A 19,297-nucleotide genomic window follows, 5' to 3' on the forward strand; every position below is an offset into this window, starting at 1 on the left:
CTGACCTCCAATAGCGGGCAGGGGGGTAAATACTGTGTCTTCTATCCCCTTATATCTGTTTTTCAACATGCTTTCTGTCTTTGTCTTGGAATGAGATTACTTGGTTTTGTCCTGGCTGGGAGGTAAACAGTCAACTGCATAGTTATTGTTTTGGGAGATGATATTTTTTTCCTTGTAAATCATCTCTGTTATGTATTATTATATTTGTTATTTTGAATGTATAATGTAACCCCACCCTGTGCAATTACATTAATTCAAATATATAAATAATTAAATGGACAAACCTTCAGAAAATTGTAGTATGATAGAAATTACTTCCAAAGAGAGAGATTATAACACAAAACAATGAGAATTGATATTAATCCATTTATTGTCTTTAAATAAACGATAAAACACAAATCTTGAACTTTCATAAGAATACATAACAACTTTTGATGATACAGATTACAAAAGTAATTCATCGAAGTGAAAATTGCTAAAATTGGTTGCTTTGATGTAACAGAGAAATTTCATGCAGGAAAAAAAAAAAAACAACGATGAAAATGAAACATCATGTTAAACGCAATGAACTGATGATCGCTTGATTTTAGGGGTTTTACAGCATTATTGACACTAACAGTACATTTCAGCACCAGTAAAAAGGAAGACGATAGAAGAAAAGTTGCAGATATGATGTTTAAAGCAATTAAGAAGAAAAAGTAAGACAAAGGAGACTGGGTCAAATAAGGAACACCAGATTCCACGAACAATCCACCAATGTACAAATTACAATTGAGATTACAAGTCAAAGGATTCCGTTAAAAAGGATACACTCAAATGTTTACAGAGTACAATATACGATATTCAAAGCTAATACTAATAATTATAAAATATAACATAATAGTAACAGAGAGGTGATTGCATCTCTCAATATAATGGTTATTTACATTTGACTGTTTCCTTCCCAGCTAGGACCAAGGGAAAAACTGAGCAATCTCAATCCAGAACAAAGACATAAAAGGTAAACCGAAATGGGGGATAGAAGACACAGGAGCTGACCTGTTCACCGTGGGAGGTCAGAAGTGATGACTATTAGTATCATGGGTGCAAGCAACTGGACCCCAAAAAGCCTGCAAGTCTACTTATGACCAGACATATAATATGAAAAAGCCTGCAAGATTCAAATTTAATAATATAACTATCACTTCCGGGTCACAGTAGCATCGTGATTCAAAAGTTTCGCTTAATCATATGGACGTACCTGACCCGATTGTTGGGACCTAAACAAAAAAAATCCAAATAGCAAAAAAAAAGCCAGCGACGTTTTTTTTTCCGGTAATCTAATCGGCCGGTAGGCCGGCTGTAACCGGCACTCTTGCACCCATGTTATCAGACAGAGATGATAATGGCAATTTGCCTCCCTGAGCACAGTTCTCAAAATATGATGAGACATCACGGTGATTTTTTTCACGGATCCACCATTTGACCTGAGCTTTAATCAGAGGAAAATGCTTGACACGGCAAAACCAGCGGAAAATTTCTGAGAAAATCCGAACATCCCAGAATTCCATGGAAGATTATCATCACTGATCAGATCACATACCTCTACCCCTCCCTAATCACTCACACATACATACATATAACTCAACTATCAAAGGGTGAAGCCAAATGAGCAGAATTTATTCGACATCTGTAGAATTTCTACTGTTTCTTGTAAAAGGTTAACAACTCTCTAATTGTTTCCACAATTTTTTATGAGCATGAAGAAATAGAGATAAGATTGTTTCTGTTTAGGAATTATTATTATTATTTTTTTTAAAAGCGCTTTTATAGCACTTTCCATCATATCGGCGCAACACTTATAAGAGAAAAGAAAAATAATGATTTTCATAACAAGGACAGAAAGCCACATAGAAAAGAACAACATATATAGGGAATGTGGGGCATGCTTATTACTTTTCTGCCATGAATAAAGAAACAAAATATAATCACAGAAGCACCATCAATTATGTGTTGTCTACACAGTTTTTGTGCTTTGACCAAAAAAAAAAAAAAAAAAGTTGGATATCTTGAAAACAAAAACAACACAAATATACATCCGCATTCTAAAGCATCTAATCTGGTAAAAACTTCTAGCAATAATTTTTAAAATTACTAACAAGATCAACCATAAAAATTAGGATCGTTTCCATAACCATTCCATTTTCTATTCTGTTAAAAAATTGCAACAAAATCGAGTTACGATAAAAACTGCAATAAAATCTCAAAGTAATCATCAACATGAAATTGATTCAATAAAATACAAATTTTAAAAGATTGACCTCGAGTGAAGTCGAGACCCCCTGTCTACCAAGCAGTTATTGGATAGCTGGGCCTCGTTAGATGTGGTGGAAAGTAGTTGCAATAGACCAGTGTCCTATCCAAAAGACAGTGAGCAATAATTGCTAATGTCTGTTTTACACGATAGAAACCGGGATAAAACTCCGGCTCCATGGGCCTAATGGCTCTGACAGACTACTTAGCCGAATAGATTTCTTTGATTTCAGTTTATATTTATGGGTCATTTCACTTCCAGCTTAGAAAATAAGAAGCACAAGTAAGACCAAGGAGACTAACCCAACAGACGCTGATTCTAAAAGTAATCAGTCTATCAATGTGTCATAATTTGATAGCATCTTTAGTCCATCCTAGCCTCACAACCACTTTACACTTAACACCAACAATTTCATAAACTTATGGAATGAACAAAAATGTTTAAAAAGTCTTTATCCAAAGAAGACAAAATATTGGACGAGATTTGAGAAACGTAGAATGTCTGCCTACAAAACCAACACACTAAAATAGATACTACAGGGATGACAGGCATAAGATGTATGATAAACAAAGGGTATAATTTGTCTGAAATACATTTCTGTAATTCTAAAATAAAAATAAATAAATAAAAAAAGAAAAAGAAATCAGGCACAAATATGAAAAATAGCTCAACAAGGGCATCCACATCTAACCGTGCAGGTGCGAGAAAGGTGATTTTTAAAAAAATAAAATTAAATGACTTCTGCAATAACACCTAACATGTGTGTTGAGATCACATGACCATTCTCACCAAAGAATGGGATCGTGATTGGTCTTTGTTGGTCACAATGGTAGGGGAGTGGTAAAAATTTGGCGCCAGAATGGTTAGAGTCAGCCACCCTTGATAATTGGTTTTGTTCAGATCTGATTTTCATATCATATCACAAGATACATCATTTTTTTCCAAATAAATAATTAGACATTTAAAACAGCCAAACCAACGAGGACAAACAGTTCAGAATAAATAATTTACCATTAATTTATACATCAGTTGTTCATTATTTACATAATATTATCCGTGGCTTTCTTTGTGTAAGTCAATGGCCTCCGAGGGATGCAAAAAGGCCTTTTTGGTTACATTTGGACGAACATAATTATCAAATAATAACCAACTCTTGTTTTAAAATGTCGATCAGAAGAAAGACAACAGAGGAAAGGTTTAATCACAATAAGAAAACAATGCATATAATGATTACTGAATAGACCAAAATGTGAATGATAATGAAAAAGTGGGACATTGTATGTGGACCATTGCAACATTTCAGGGATTAAAATCAACCTTAAAGAAAGACTGGTACTGTTATTGCAGGAAATATCCGCAAAATTGCTGGTTCAAGTATGCAGAAGGTCTCAATCTGGTATCATGTCAAGTTAAAATAGATGGTGCTCAAAATGCATGTCTAAGATAAGAAATTCAATTTTAATTAATTTGATTTTAATTTTAATGAGATGAATCGATGCAGATTCATAATAATCTGCAAATAACTCAAATTTTGTGATTCTGATTAATCTGATTTGAGTCCAATTTTCTGTGCCTTGTTCAATACGACATTAATCGATAGGTCGCATTTGTATAATTTATAATTACTGACATCGCATTCACTTCCCAAGTTATCAGACCTGCCTACGACTACAAAAAAATTAGTAGAATTACGAAATTTGTGTCCAATTTCAGAACTTCATAAGCATCTCAAAGTCATTCAAACTGATAGAAAATAAGGGTTGATGTTGGACTACATAATTTCAAGGATTTTGAAGTGCTATTTAATCCTTATGAGGGTAAATTATTGATATTTAAAGTTGACTATATTAAAATTTTTATCTCCAAAAAATTATGAATTTTTAAATGTTCCAAGTAGGCAGCTCTGAATTTTTAATCCATTTTCATCAACATGTCAGTGTCTTTGTTCAGTACTCAGATTGCCTTGACATTCAGTTAGACAAATCAATCTCAGATGGACCAGAGACAGCTATATATATAACGACATGAAACTTCTGAAGTGGCAATAGGGTTTTAATAGCAAAAGATGCGTATCTATGTCAGGTCGGCAAACATCCTCTCGCTCATAATGTTTAAATGTAATACAATTAAAATTTGGCACAGGTTTTCGCAGCTTTCTATATTCAGTTGGGTGATATCTTTTCAATAAATTCTCTCAGACTATAAACTTTTTGTGTTACGATTAATATTGCGAGCAGAAATGGTGTGTCTTCGATTTAAACACATACCATTAATTCTCAAATGTCATGTTTACCTAGTTGTCATTGAACACCCCATATGGAAGGAGCCCCTAAGTTTCATGTCTCCATATTTTCATTTTAGTCTCGGGATTGACTAAAGACAGATACCTTCAAAGAAAGAAGTCCCTACGGCCAGGGTGCACTTGTCACAATGAGATCAATGCACATCACCATGGGCGATCATTACACCTAAACTTGCATTGTGCAAGAAAAAACAAAACAAGTAATAACAAAATTTAAAAATAATCGAACAAATTCTAAAACAAAAAAAAATTTTTTTTAAAAATATTTCTATGCATATCGCCATAGGTGATCATTATACCTTGGCTTGCATTGCACAAGATAAAACAAAATAAATAATTTAAAAACTGGATAAATAAAAACGTTCACATACAAGAATCCTGATAATAATATAATTTTTCCTGATAGCTCAGTGAACAGATGGTCGCGTATCAATCCTGGCTACAGTGGATTCATTTTATGATTATGACCCTTCTGTCCACCTATAGTAATTGGATAGCTGGCTCTTTTAGCATTAAACCTGACAGAGAGTACTTTGTGTCAGACTAGCAGCCTATCCAGAGGATAACAAGCAATTACAAATGTCTTCTTAATGCTTTTCAGAAATTGAGATAAAATCCAGTTTTACGGGCCCCTTAAGACTTTGAAGGGCTATATTCTTTTTTTTTTTTAATGTAGCAAGCAAATATGTATACATTCCTGATAAATGCGCCATTTGCATGAAAATGCATTGGGAGAGGGTTATTATCAGGATTTATAAAAAAGTCACTTTTGGAAACCCTAATCTAAACTAATATTTTATGCAAAAGACAGATGACATATTGCACCAACTTTGAAACAAGCCTGACGCAGCCAGTGTTCATCAGCAGAATGGAATCTTCCAAAAACTGAAATCCACTACAATTCAAGACCAGGGTGTCCAGCAAACTCTTAAAATTGAAAAATCCTAACTAGCAATTTAACAACCAAACGCAGGACAAATACATTTTTAAAAATGCACATAAAAAAAAACTGAGCATTTATATAATGTAATATCCACAAAACATGTACAACTATTCATCGAGATTGGAGGTCACCACTGTGACTTTCATTGACTACCAACACATAAAAGTCAGCCTTTTAATTACTAGTACTAATATTAACAAGTTATTTAGGGTAACAAGGGCTTAATAACCAGATTTAGCTCCGACACATTTGAATCATCTTGAAATAACACTTCTTGATTATGAGATCAGACTCCGGATTTTATAAAATAATGAAAGAGTCCAACTGCCTTCATTTTGAAAGGACCAATTCAGAGCACTACTGTAAAATAAATGAAATAACTCAAGATGTTTAAAAATGTATAGCTGCCAACCTGGTATATCACTTGAGAGGGAGATTTGGCTAAAATGCAAAAGATTGCTGTTTTACTGATCCAAAATTTTACAACATTGTGTTTTCACAATGACAAAATTTATTTTCTTTGGTGTAATAGACTGATCTTAAGTAGTAGTAGTAAAAAAAAACAACTAAATACTAAACACACCTCAAATTTATACATTATATCTCTTTAACATTCACCGTTACAAATGCTTACTTGATTTTTTTTAAAATCAGGATCAGATCAAAAAATAAAAATTAAAGAAATGGATCTAATTTATATTTCATAAACTTATTACGGAAAATAACCAGTAATGTTTATATCTTCACAAGCATTTCATTTTCTGATTGAATGCCTGCCAATCATGTTTAATTTTATTTTCACCTGACACAATCGATTTAACAAATCATGAAAGTATGAATATTATCTGGGAACACTAAATGTATATTCCATGCTTATATTTTAATTTTTATGCATTATGAAAGATAAAAGTGAAAAACCGGTGTCGTAAAGTCAACGGAAGATTTTTTATTACTATTTAAAAATCAATCACTTCTGTGATTGCATCACTGCTTGTCATCTTGCGCGACAATCCAGTTTCAAGGAAATTTTCCACAAAAAAAAAAAATGGTACCAAATCGACGGTGTTGGCGAAAAAAAAAAAAAAACCCACCTCAGACTATAAATTTATGATTTTTCCCAACCAAAGGTCAAATTTCCGACTTTATCTGATCTCGCTGGACACCCTGAAGGCATTAATTCCCAGTCCTAAAATTAATTTAAGTAGCACAATGTTGGAATCAAATTTTTTGAAAATTTGAATATTCATATTAATTTGTTTTGTTGTCTATACAAAATCTATACAGTATTGATGCCTTGAGCCTACCCTTTTTCCTGAAATTAAAAGCAATCAGAGGAATGTGGAATAAAATTATGTATATTTGGAATAATATAAGGGTATTCAGTCTGAAATTATTATAAACTCTGTGTAACAAGCACTGCACAGCTGGTAATGAAAAGCTGAAGGAAACTAGCAATGATTTCCTATTTTCTTACACCTCAAGGTCTCTGACAGTCCCATCTTTGTTTTTTCTCCCTAGCGCTTAAATGTAAATGTTTCTGATATCTCTGAGCTGCTTCATAGAAGCATTCATGGGAAAAGAGGGGTTGTGAATTTATCAGCAATAGCACAGTATATGAATATGCCTTTCAGTTCACACGTTTTTTTGCATTCCTAAAAAAAAAGCTATTGAGCCATACTATCACCTCCTCTCCTTTCCCCAATAAATATAAATATAATGCAAATCAATTGACACATCACTACTACTACTCCAACTTGGCACGCAACTGTTTCTTGAGCAGGACTGGAATAAGGGCAACCAAAGCAAAGATTGCAAGTAAGCCAATATTGTACCATGACCAAGCCTCGCTTGTTGATGTCAGTTTGTGGAGAGTTGTGCCTGCTTGTATAAATACAAAAGATGGAGGAGCCACACCTAGATGAGAAACAAATAATTCAATTTGTTGTATAACTGCAATCTATAAATTTTACAAAAACATTCGATCAAATCTAGAAAAAAAAAAGATAGGCCTAAGTCTGAAGCTGAAGGTGAACGTCTCAAAATAATTACTTTTCAGGAATGAAGACAATGAAAAGTGTTTGTTTTAAAGGGTTTTTACTTTTAGGTTATTTCAGCATCAGAAAAAAGGAAGAAAATGGCATTGTAAAAAGATCCTAGATTTACAAGCACCCAATATAAGGAAGACAACAACGACTGGTTCAAATAGGGAACAGAAGTAGATTCCAAGAGCAGACTATCAACATGCTTAGTTTGAGATTACCCAATCTGACATCATGCACAGGATCTCACGAAGAGGAAAACATTCAAATGCTTATAAAATACTATATCATAATTTACAAAAACCAAACTATAAAAGTATACATAACGGGGAAATGATTTACAAGGAAAAATAAAAACTAATCTCCAAAAGCTAATACTATATATTACAAGGACTCTGGTCGGGGCTAGGACAAAACAAAGTGCATAATATCATTCCAAAATAGAAAGCAACCCCTGGATAAAAGACAGAGAAAGAGTGACCTCCCTGACCTCTGTGGGAGGAAAAATCAACATTAAACAGTCATCTTTAAATTAATAAAAAGTGAGAGTTGAGGAATATTGGAATACACTAATTAAAAAATGGAGAAATTTGTTTTTTTTATAAAAATGCTAATAATATACTAATTGAGTGTCTATGTGCAAATTTATATGTCAGACCTATTGATCTGTATGCATGATTCTGTTTTTTTGTTTGTTTGTTTTTATAAAAAGGGTTTTACGGCACTTACAGCACATTTAGGTCATATTCGTGCCAGTAAAAAGGATGATAATTGGATAGTAAAACATTCTAGATTTACAATTAAAAAATGACTTGAGTAAAAATTAAGACAAAGTGGGAATTGGTTCAATTATGAAACAGATGTAGATTCCAAGAGCACACTATCAGTGTACTTAGTTTGAGATCATCTTAAAAGTCTCACCCAGACACCAGCACAAGATCTCACTAAGAGGGATACGCTCAAATGTTTACAAATCATATGTTGAAATTTTTTTAATAGCTACATAACTGAGAGATGATTTACAAGGAAAACAAAAATCACCTCCCAAAACTATAATTATACATTCGACTGTTTCCCTCCAAACCAAGGACTCCGGCCAGGGTCAGAAACAAAACTAAGTAATCTCATTCCAAGTCAAAGACAGAAAGCTTTTGGAAAACAGATACAGGGGGATAGAAGACATAGCAAGTACCTCCCTGCCCACTATGGGAGGTCGGGAACTCCACCCACATATGCATCATTCTGAATTCAGTTTAAGCCAGAACCCTATAAATGAGGTAACACCAAATCAAGTCATATTTCAATTTAAGAAGGAGCTTACCTAACATGGTACCAATGAAGAATGTGAAAATAGGAACGTCGATCACTGGAGATGTAATGTTGATGAACCAGTTGGGTAGGAACGGTGTGATCCGAAGGAATAAGATGTAGTTAAATAAATGTTCTCTGTGGTTGTCGACCTGTATGGAATAATAAAAATAATAATATAATAAAATATAATAAACAACAGTGTTATGTCAATGTTTCTAATCAGAGAGCTATCTTCCATGAGGAATTACAAATGAGGAAACGTAAAATCTAGCATCAAAATGAAGAATAAAGTATCAGACTCAATTGCTGGAATTTTCTACACAAATAAAATTTTCTTACCTTTAATAGAACAATAATAGTATTTATTATGTCAGAGTGATATTTTCTTTTCTGTGCAGCTTTGTGGTATAGTGGTATGACACTCGCTTTCCGATCAGAAGATCCTGAGTTCGAGCCTCGCTCAGCGCATAGTTGAATCCTTGGAGAAGGCTCTTTACGCACATTCTCTCACTGTACTCAGATGTAAAATGAGTACCTGGCTGTAAACAGTATTGTCTCTGTCCGAAAAAAATTGTCATATCGCCTAACAGTCGTCATGTCCCGTCCTAAATGTTAAATGTTGGCCAGGGACCCCTTGTAAAGCGCTTTGAGCACGTTAAGTGGATATTGCGCTTTATAAAAGCTCAGAGTGATATTGATGCTGAAGTCAACAACATGAAACTTGGTATAACAACAATAAAACAAGAAATTCAGCATTTAATTTTGAACCCCCCCCCCCCTACTCAAGAACAAACCATCATCTTTACTCTTTCTTCCCCTCTACTTTCTGACCTTGGAACTCTCTACCAACCAATTGTAAACAAGCCCTTTCGACTGATGACTTCAAAAAATTGCTCCCTGCTTCCCTCTAAAACCACTGTTACTGAAAAATTGGCCATACAATCTTCAGCCTGAAGCTTTGGCCTTAATGGAGGAAGAAGAAGAAGAAGAAGAAGAAGAAGAAGAAGAAGAAGAAGAAGAAGAAGAAGAAGAAGAAGAAGAAGAAGAAGAAGAAGAAGAAGAAGAAATGTATGTATTTTTTAGGAAGAATAAATATAGTTTCATAAAGGTGCATAAACCCAAAATGTTACATTCATGATCAATTTTACTTTAAATTCGCTTTTTGTTATCCACTTCATTGTAGTTTAATATCAGTTTGACACAAATCTATTTTAAATGTGAAAACAAGATAGGCTTGCTGTACCATAACATTCATGTACTGTCCTAGCAAAGCATGAGCAAATCATGGTGCATTGTATTGAAATTAGAACAAATGGGGAAGTGATAAGAATGAGCAGAGAGGTGTCGGTTATGCACAGTAAATCATTAGTGGTCAAAATCACAGGTCGCATTTTTTAAAATCCTTCAATTAAACTTTTTACGCTGTTTGGGTGAAATTAGTTCAAGGAAACCGTGTTCGAGGTAAAAATTAGATCGAGGAAGGAATGGAATGAATACAAATAATAATAAGGAAAAGTTTTGGGCAATTCGAATGAGTTCAAGGAAACCGTGTGTTCGAGATAACCATGCTGGAGTGTATTTGATGCATATCAATATTTGTTCTAGCAATGTTATAACAAAAAGCTTCTTTTTTTCTCCCATTTTATTGAGAAAGAAGAAAAGCAACTCAATCAAATTCCTTGTTTGTGAGCTTGGGTGATATTTTCTATTTGATAAAGAATGTAAGATATGTAGGAAATATTGTTTCCTTTTTAAACTTTGCACTGCACGTTTCAAAATTACTGTTTTAAAATCTCATTATCTGGCACCGATTCCCAACCAAACATCCCCCTTTGTTTTTTTAAACAGATCGACAACGCTTAAAGTATGCTGTTTTAAATAATCTTGACAACCCTTCAAAACTCAAAATACAGTTGAATCAAGTTAAAGTCAAACTTTCCAAACCAGAAAGATTGGTTGAGTTTATCCATTATCAATGGATCACACTTAGATAAAGAACAGAGAAATTGAGACCAACAAGAGGTGTGACTTTACGGAGAGGTTTACTTTAAGAGTGTTGACTTTATGCCGATTCCGCTGTACCATTCTTTAAAAGCAAACCATGTGACTATCGTGAATATCTTAGAACATACATGTCTCTTCCAATCAGCTGCACGTTGTGGAAAATACTTTTGCACCAGCCTCCTTCCAACCATGTAGGACAACAAATAACAAAAGGATGCTCCAATAGCAGAACACTATAGTAAAAAAGTAAAGAATGAAAAAATGTATGTCAGTCTTCATTTCAAATACAAAAAAAAAAAAAAAATAATAAATTAAAAAAATGATAATAACGAATGTCTCAGTAATATTTTTTTAATTAAACTTACAACAAAGGACCAAAAAAAATACAAATGGACATTCTTGCAGAAGTAGCAATGCTAAAATAAATGTAATCAACATGTGAATAAAAGCATTAAAAACAAAAGAGATTTCTTCCCATTTAAGATTAAAAAACTGGAAATGTTGATTGAGTGTTGAAATGAGGGCATTGGTGAAGTTCATTGAGCATAAGCAATCTATGAAAATGAGGCTTATAGTGTTATTTCTCTATATCATAATCCAAATAGTCCAATTTTAATGTTATTGCTTTTTGTTACTACCACCATCATCATCATCATAACAACAACAACAACAATGCAATACTTACCAAGCACACCAAAGGCAATGCTAGCATAAAGGGATACAAGAACCCTGAAATAATGCTCAGAAATATAGAGCCTGGAATGGCAAAAGTTTGTAAACTAACTTCCAGTCAAGGAAAAAGATTTTAAAAAGAAAATTGATAACGAGTTCAAAAGTACCTCAACAATAATTATTAACAAAACAATTCGAATTTGGCTTATAAATTGCAAAACTTCGAGGAACAAGCATTGTTCTCTAACATCATTCAGTACATTAAATCATTATTATTGATGTTAATGACCCAAGCCCAAAATTTTAAGACCAACTATTCTGCCACTCTGAGAACTAATTTTTTAAAAGATTAGCTTGTATGTCTCATGCCATTGGTAGCTAATTAGCTGTCGAGTTATTGAATTATGAAAGAAATTGTTTACTAAAATGGCAAAACTTCTGAAAATCATTTTATTCTAACATCAAAAATCTTTTGATCTTTCATTTGGGCCAGAAACTTACTTTAAGATCATGACAGTTCAAATGGTGATAAAAGTAATGCACATGTTTTCACTTTTAAGATTACAAAAAAACTTCAAAATTCCAACATCGAAACATCAACATAGGTTATTGGTTTTTCATTTTTAAAGTCCTTTTATAAGGAATTAAGACATTGGATCATTGGAACTTCTAAGTCAAAAGGATACAAAATAAAGACCACAAAATAGCCCAACAAAACTTGCGTAAAGTATCTATCTTTATAATGATCCAATAGTTTCCCAAGATTCTTGGCATCTTCTATATTCCTGGGTAGTTTAATATACTGGACTTCATCTCTGTAAATATATATTATAAAAGTAATATAAATCAACAATAAGAAGATCAAAGAATAATGACAATATTATTCTAAGAGCCTGCTCCATTTATGATTAAAAAAACACATATGTGTCTGAGAATAGAATAAATCAAAACTTACACCAGATGGTAGAAGATTAATTTCAACTTACTCTTCCAATTTAGGGAAACTTGCATAGACGACAACCAGAGATATCAGGGCTGCCACAAATATAAGAACTAGGAATAATATGGCTTTCCCTGTGCCCTGTAGATCCTCTTCTTCTTCTCCTGACTGTGTAGATTCACGTTTTCTGATCTTTGTGAAGGTTTCAGACATTTTGCTGTCTTCTAATTCTGATGCAGACTCTGAAAAGATTATATAGTGCAAAACTCAACCAAAAAATATAAGAAGACACAATCTCAAAACTAAATGCAACATAAAATTTCAATAAAACCTGAAGCTCGAACTTGAAGACAATGCTAATAGGGTCAACCCTTGAAAATACACATATCAAATGGTAAATAAACCCGAAAAAAAAAAGATAATTTTTTCATCCCATAACAGACAAGGCCAAGCAACAATAAAAAAAAAATATGATAAACATAAAGCACATTTCTACAGATTTACTGCGTTAAATGAATGTTGCAATGTCATATAAACTCTCCCACCAAGCCATAATATAGCAATGACTATGAAAAATGTTTTTTTCTCTTTTTGAGGAAAATTTTTGTCTAAAATCAAAGCCCTATGGCAGAAAACACAAGAAGGCCCAAAATGGGGGTCTCCTTTTGAAATAGACTTATTTCTATGAAAAAATCCAAATTCACTTATTTTTTTTTGTGTTTTGTGTTGATTTATGGTTAAGGAACCTGTGTGAGCAGTTTGAAAAAAAAATATTTTGTTGTTATTAAGATATTGTTTGTTGAAGTGTTTTTTTTATGGGTTTTGGCGACAACAAACGTTTTCATTTCAGCCACGGTAGTTTCGGAAAACTGCGTTAAAGAAACATGAAATCAACTCAGAAATTCTTTGAATGGCCATATTTTGTGAAATAAAACATTAAAAAATCGGAGAATGAGTTTCATTTTTAAAAATAATTATGATTTCATGCTTAAAATAAAGAAAAACGGCCGTTTTCGAAAACAAAGTTTTGGGGACTTCGTAATTCTTCCATAGCGAGGCTCTTACTTCCTGTAAAATACGAGTCAAAACATCCGGTGTCTACATCGTTTTTCCATAGCTGCAGTTTTTGTTTACGGCCCTAAAACGTTATCCGATAACTTCGACGAGTGAAAATTGGTAAGTTGACTATTTTTATTATAATTTTAAGTATTTTAGTATAATCATTGTGAAATTCAAAGGATTTGTGTTAGTTTTAATGCCCGTTTTTCTGTGTGTCGCTCTTCCATAGCAGTTTTTCCATAGCAGAATCAAGCCGGCTTCGATTGTTTTGATTCTGATAATTCCATTTCTAACCCCTGAAAGTCGATAATCGACTTATTTTATTGTAAATATATGATGAATAACAAGATAGAAACCCACAACTACGCAGGATGATGTTATTTTGGCTTGAAATGCCTTGATTTAATGTGCGATACGGCAAAGTTTGGAAAACTGCTATGCCACAGAATAGCGAAACCAATATGGCGGCTGATTCACGATAATGGCATGGCTGGCGACCCATAAGAAATCAACTAAATTTAGATTAAATTTATGAAAATGATAAATAGACGTTATTTTTATCAAATTTGAATAGAATTATGTTCCCTTTCATTTAATTTGATTCCCACCATTTTTCTTTCTTGTATGATTCAGATAACATCAGTAAAATTTCTCTAATTAGTTGTACATTTATTTCAGCTACTTTTCTTCATATAAATATTTCGATGATTATATGTTATTAGACTCATTATTAATATTATTTGCTAATTTGTATATTTTTCTTTGGGCAGGTTCTTTTATTATTTCATATTGCATTACACTTCTTAACATAGGAGATATAAACACAACTTTCTATTTTACTTTAATGTAATACCAGAACCATATTTACTTATCTTTCCCAGATCAGACTGTCCAGTGGTGAAGGTGGGGGAGTACCTCAAAATAACATGCGAGATAAACAAGCTCACAAAGACTTTTTTTTGCTGTTGTAAGAAGTTTTTCATACCTTTAATGCAATATTTTGTAATATTTATAACTCATTTTCATGTTTTCTGAAGTTGCAGGTGGTAAGTAAGCTGTTGTTTGACTTTGAAATTTGAATTTTTTTTTTATGATAAGAATATACCTATCATCTTGTTTCTTGTAATTTTTCCACAGGTTTCAACCCCACCAGAGCCTTCTTCTGATGCTCCATTCGTGCGATTCATGCGGAAGGGCCCTGGCAAGAGTTATGTGTTTGGTGATGTTCCAGATGAAAGCTTCATCAGTCAGGGCCCTCCGGACAACTACCGCTGGACGAAAGTGCCCTCGGAGCAAGTTACGATTGATAACAGAGGGCACTATTTTTTTAAATTATAATTGATTGTATATATTAACCTTTATTTGTATTTGCTGTATATATTAGATTTATTGATTATTTATAACATTTCAAAGAATTTTATACTTTAAAATAAAAAAAAACATGAAAACTTCAAATTTTTCCGACTCGTGTCCTTTTGTATTTTTTTTTTTTACATTAAAAAAAAAAAATATGGCATGAATCCTGCTATTATTTTGAGAAAAATGCATGGGCTGCTTAGTTATGCTGTTTTAAGATGATTTCAAATGCCTGGGGGCAGGTTTGCATTGAAATTTTGGTGATCCTGAGAATTACCAGAAATTTTCAAAAAACGGAAGAGTTGTCTTTCTTTGACAATTTCTCTTCATGTAAGAGGCCTGCTGCTCTCAAAAGCTATTTTTTCTGAATCTGCAATGATTAACCTTTCATTTGATACCAAATATGATGTGTTTGGAGTATTTTGAAAATTGGTCAAAATGGGCCCCAAAATGAAAACCCTCTGAGACCCTTTGTGTTTTCCGCCCTATCTCCACTGAGTAAAAATGTTTTTGAATTTTGAAAATCCATTCATAAATAAACAAGTTATGCAGTTTCAAAGGTGTCATTTATTTGGATGACCCGCGAAGAGGAAAAAAACGTGAAAATATGGACGCTTTTTCGGCATTTTTTTTCGACCTTTGGTTGTATCTTGCGTAATAAGTGTGAAACTTGAAGAGCAAATTAGGATGGTGTTTTGTAAAATACGGGAAAAGTACTCATCATATTCATATGAAATTTTACAACCAAAAAGAAGAAATGTTCATGTATTACCTTGTCAGCGACAAAACCTCCACGCCCGGTAGTTTTAGAAATATTTTACTCCAAAGAGTAAAAATCTATTTTTAACGGTCTTCTGGTAATCGCACGAGTTTTGTCGCTTGACATAATCTAAAATGACCTTTTTTCTAATTGTGTGCCAACTTTCAGTCATATTCATCAATAAACAGCGTCGTAATTAATTTTGTAAAATAGCATATACGAAACAGCTTCGTCCCATATTTTGACGCGAATTCGGGCACTTCGTGAGCGAAAAAGAGGCCCAAAGATTTGTGCGGGATAGTCCTTGCTACATAATAATTTAATACAGAAGACATTGATTTTTGAACTGGTAGTCAAGCCTCTAAATAAATAGCAGGTGAAGTTTAAGGTGTGCAATGGAAATCCTCTAGAAGATATCCAAAGAATTCACGAACTTGGGCAGTAAACTGACAACAGATGGTGACTGCAATGCAGAGATCAAAACGAGAATCAGTAAGGCAAACTAGACATTCACTTCCCTCAAACAAATTTGGAGAGCAATGGGATTATATTCCAGCACTAAAATAAAGATTTTTTAAAGTAATGTCTTGAGCATTTTCCTCTACTATGGATCAGAATATTGGAAGATCACAGAGAGTATCATCCAGAAACTTGAAGTATTCCAAAACAAAAGTTTGCAACAAATCTTCAAGATATTCTGGACAAACACCATCTCAAAAGAGGACCTGAGAGTGAGTGCTGAAGTGGAGTCTCTGGAGAGTCTCATCAAAAGGAGAAGATAGCAATGGTTGGGGCATGTCTGTCGTAGACCTGATGAAACACTGATAAGAAAGGCTCTGCGATGGACACCCCAAGGAAAGAGGAAGTAAGGCCGCCCCAAGGAGACTTGACCTACTGGAGAGAGGGACCTAAAACAGAGAGGGCTATCCCTCAAGATGGCCCCAAGAATAGCTGCTGACAGGACCAGGTGGAGATCCCTTGCATTGCCTCAAGTCCAGCAGGCCCAATGACGAGTGAGTGATGTCATAAATAGTAATACTCTCATTCACTCTCTCTCTCTCTCTCTCTCTCTCTCTCTCTCTCTCTCTCTCTCTCTCTCTCTCTCTCTCTCATTTGAATTGATTAATTACAAAAAAATAAATAAATAAATAAATTTTTAAAAATTTTTAAAAATCAGTTATACAGTGGAAATTGTCAGTCTGAACTTAAGGTAAAAACTGGAATCACTTAAAAATAAAATTATATTTAAGGCTTATTCTGTGAGCGAAACTATTCGTAAGCTCTGGAAAAAAGTTCTGTCTGAAGGTGTTTTTTGAAAGACTGACAATCCCTAATTAGTCTTATTTCTGAGGAGAGCGCATTCCACAAGATCGGGCCACTTACAGAAAAAGACTTATTACTAAGGGATAATCTGCTTCTTGGGACAATTAAGAGAGAGCCTCAGATGACCTTAGTGGCTGTTTGGATTATGTTGACATAAATCCTTGAGGTACACTGGAGCTTGATTATTTATGCATTTATGAACAATATTACAAGTTTTAAAAACAATCCTTTCACAAACTGGCAAAGCAATGGAGATTATATAGAATTTCTTTTGTAGGGTCACAGGGCTGGCGAGTCGGAGTCGGAAGGAGTCAGTTGTTTGAGGGTGGAGTCGGAGTCGGTTTTAGAAGTCCCGACTCCGACTCCTTACCACTTTCAGACATTGCATTTTTATATCATTCAATGTGTAATATTTTAGATACTAGATATTCACAAATAGTAATCTTTTTTGTGTGTTTGTTTTCATGGGAAAAGGGGATGTGTATTATCTTTTAAATTTGATGATCATTAATCAATATTAATGTGTTTATTCGAAATGAGCTAATCAGTCTGTAGCCAAAAAATGATGAAGAGCTTGTACTTTTAATGATGCAATATTTTTTTGTTTGTTTGTTGCTTTAGGTCTCTTCCAACACAATTGAGGTTATATGAGAGACCGCTGAAACAAAAAAAACAAGCAATCTAACAAAAATAGTACAAATGTAAATCAAAATAATAACCTAAAGATATCATAAGCTAAAATTATAAATAACCAAGAACAAACAGGCAGAAGATTTACAGAAAAAAAATATCCCCTGTCAAAAATACAATCACAAACCAAAGAGGCAGGATAGGCTAGTAAAGAGAAGAAGAAACGACATCACTATCGGATCGTACACCCATGCGAACATCATAGGTATATGATTCAAGGGTGATGCTCCCATCCAACCACCCGCAATGATGCAATATCAAATATGAAGTGGCTTGTATTGTTATAATACATATATACTGGGGAAAAGCTAAAAGTAGCTGCGAGTGTTGGTTGCATATTATTACCTATTAATACTATGCTTGAGGAGTCGGAGTCGGAGTCGGTTTCAAGGCTGGAGTCGGAATCGGTTTAAAAATAACCGACTCCGCCAGCTGTAGGGTCATTGGATTGTTTTTTAGTTTGTTTTTAAGGGTTTTACGGCGCTTGCAACACATTTAGGTTATATCAGCGCCAGTAAAAAGGAAGAAAATGGAATAGTAAAAAGTTGTAGAATTACAATTAAAGCAGCCAAGAAAAAGTAAGAGATAGGGGAACTGGGAACAAATTCAAATAGAGATCAGATGTAGATTCCAAGAGCATACTACCAATGTACTTAGTTTGAGATCACCCATAAGTCTCATCTGGACACAAGCACAAAATCCAACAAAGAGGAATACACTCAAATGCTTATATTATACATTCAAAATAACAAGTATAATAATACATAACAGAGAGATGATTTACAAGGAAAAAAATATCATCTCCCAAAACAATAACTATGCATTTGACTATTTCCCTCCCATCTAGGACTCCGGCCAGGGCCAGGACCAGGACAAAACCAAGTAATCTCATTCCAAAACAAAGACAGATAGCATGTTGGAAAACAGATATAATATAGAGAGGTGGGCCTTTGGCCTACCAACCTCCGCTGCACGTCCAACTCGCCTTGAGCATGCATTCACGTAAAATATAAAGATTTTTCTTAAAAACCTACCTCTGTTTCAAAAACTAGCATCTTTCAACTTTCTAAGAAACATTTAGATTTTTCAGAACTTTAGTTCGTTAAAAAATACCGGCCAATCTGACCCGTTGAGTCGAATGAAAACGAAATTTTGTTGTTTACACGGTTCAAAGGAAATGCCGTAAATAAGCTTTCATGGACTTCCTGTGTTGTTTTTACAGTGTCACGTGACCGTTTTGAGAAATTTGTCGTCTGCTACAAATAATTAGACCGGTAGGGGGTAGATATTTTCGTTGGAGCAGAGAAAAAGTGAGTATTATTTCTTGGACTTGTAGAGAGGCCTAGGGTCCACCAGCAGTCAAGGTGATTGAATAAAAGAAAAAAAGGTCTTTTTTATCCGCCGCCACCACCACCGTGAGAGTGGAGAGGGGGGGGGGGGGGGGTTGCATGATGAAGACGTGTCGCTTGTGACCTTGGTGACGTAGAGCATGTCAACGATGCTGGCAGATGTTCTTAACCCCTTAACAGCGAAGCAGATTTTTTGCTTTCAGATAATAGTTTGCTTTTATCTTTATTATTGTTAACGGAGAATACAGCTTTTCCA

The 19,297-nt window shown here is 34.0% G+C and overlaps 1 protein-coding gene and 1 long non-coding RNA gene across 3 annotated transcripts in view; one reads left to right on the plus strand and one right to left on the minus strand.

Moving 5' to 3' along the window:
• Nucleotides 1-352: 352 nt before the first annotated feature.
• The window catches only part of LOC144978441 (transmembrane protein 41B-like), a 45,608-nt gene continuing 26,663 nt past the window's right edge, over nucleotides 353-19,297 (minus strand). For both annotated transcript variants that reach the window (XM_078924509.1, XM_078924508.1), the window contains exons 2-7: nucleotides 12,551-12,746; nucleotides 12,251-12,379; nucleotides 11,578-11,671; nucleotides 11,021-11,125; nucleotides 8,899-9,037; nucleotides 353-7,452 (exon numbers count right to left, since the gene is read on the minus strand). In XM_078924509.1, coding sequence (XP_078780635.1) covers nucleotides 7,283-7,452; nucleotides 8,899-9,037; nucleotides 11,021-11,125; nucleotides 11,578-11,671; nucleotides 12,251-12,379; nucleotides 12,551-12,717 — 804 coding nt within the window. In that variant the 5' untranslated portion in view covers nucleotides 12,718-12,746 and the 3' untranslated portion in view covers nucleotides 353-7,282. The remainder of the gene's footprint in view (nucleotides 7,453-8,898; nucleotides 9,038-11,020; nucleotides 11,126-11,577; nucleotides 11,672-12,250; nucleotides 12,380-12,550; nucleotides 12,747-19,297) is intronic.
• Nucleotides 13,535-15,202, plus strand: LOC144978438 (uncharacterized). The gene is made up of 3 exons (XR_013646515.1): nucleotides 13,535-13,680; nucleotides 14,445-14,530; nucleotides 14,701-15,202. It is a non-coding gene; the product is annotated as an uncharacterized LOC144978438 (long non-coding RNA).

The sequence above is a fragment of the Berghia stephanieae genome, chromosome 8 (genome assembly GCF_034508935.2).
Source record: "Berghia stephanieae isolate SIO BIC M18660-M18661 chromosome 8, UCSD_Bste_1.3, whole genome shotgun sequence".
Lineage (NCBI taxonomy): Eukaryota > Metazoa > Mollusca > Gastropoda > Nudibranchia > Aeolidiidae > Berghia > Berghia stephanieae.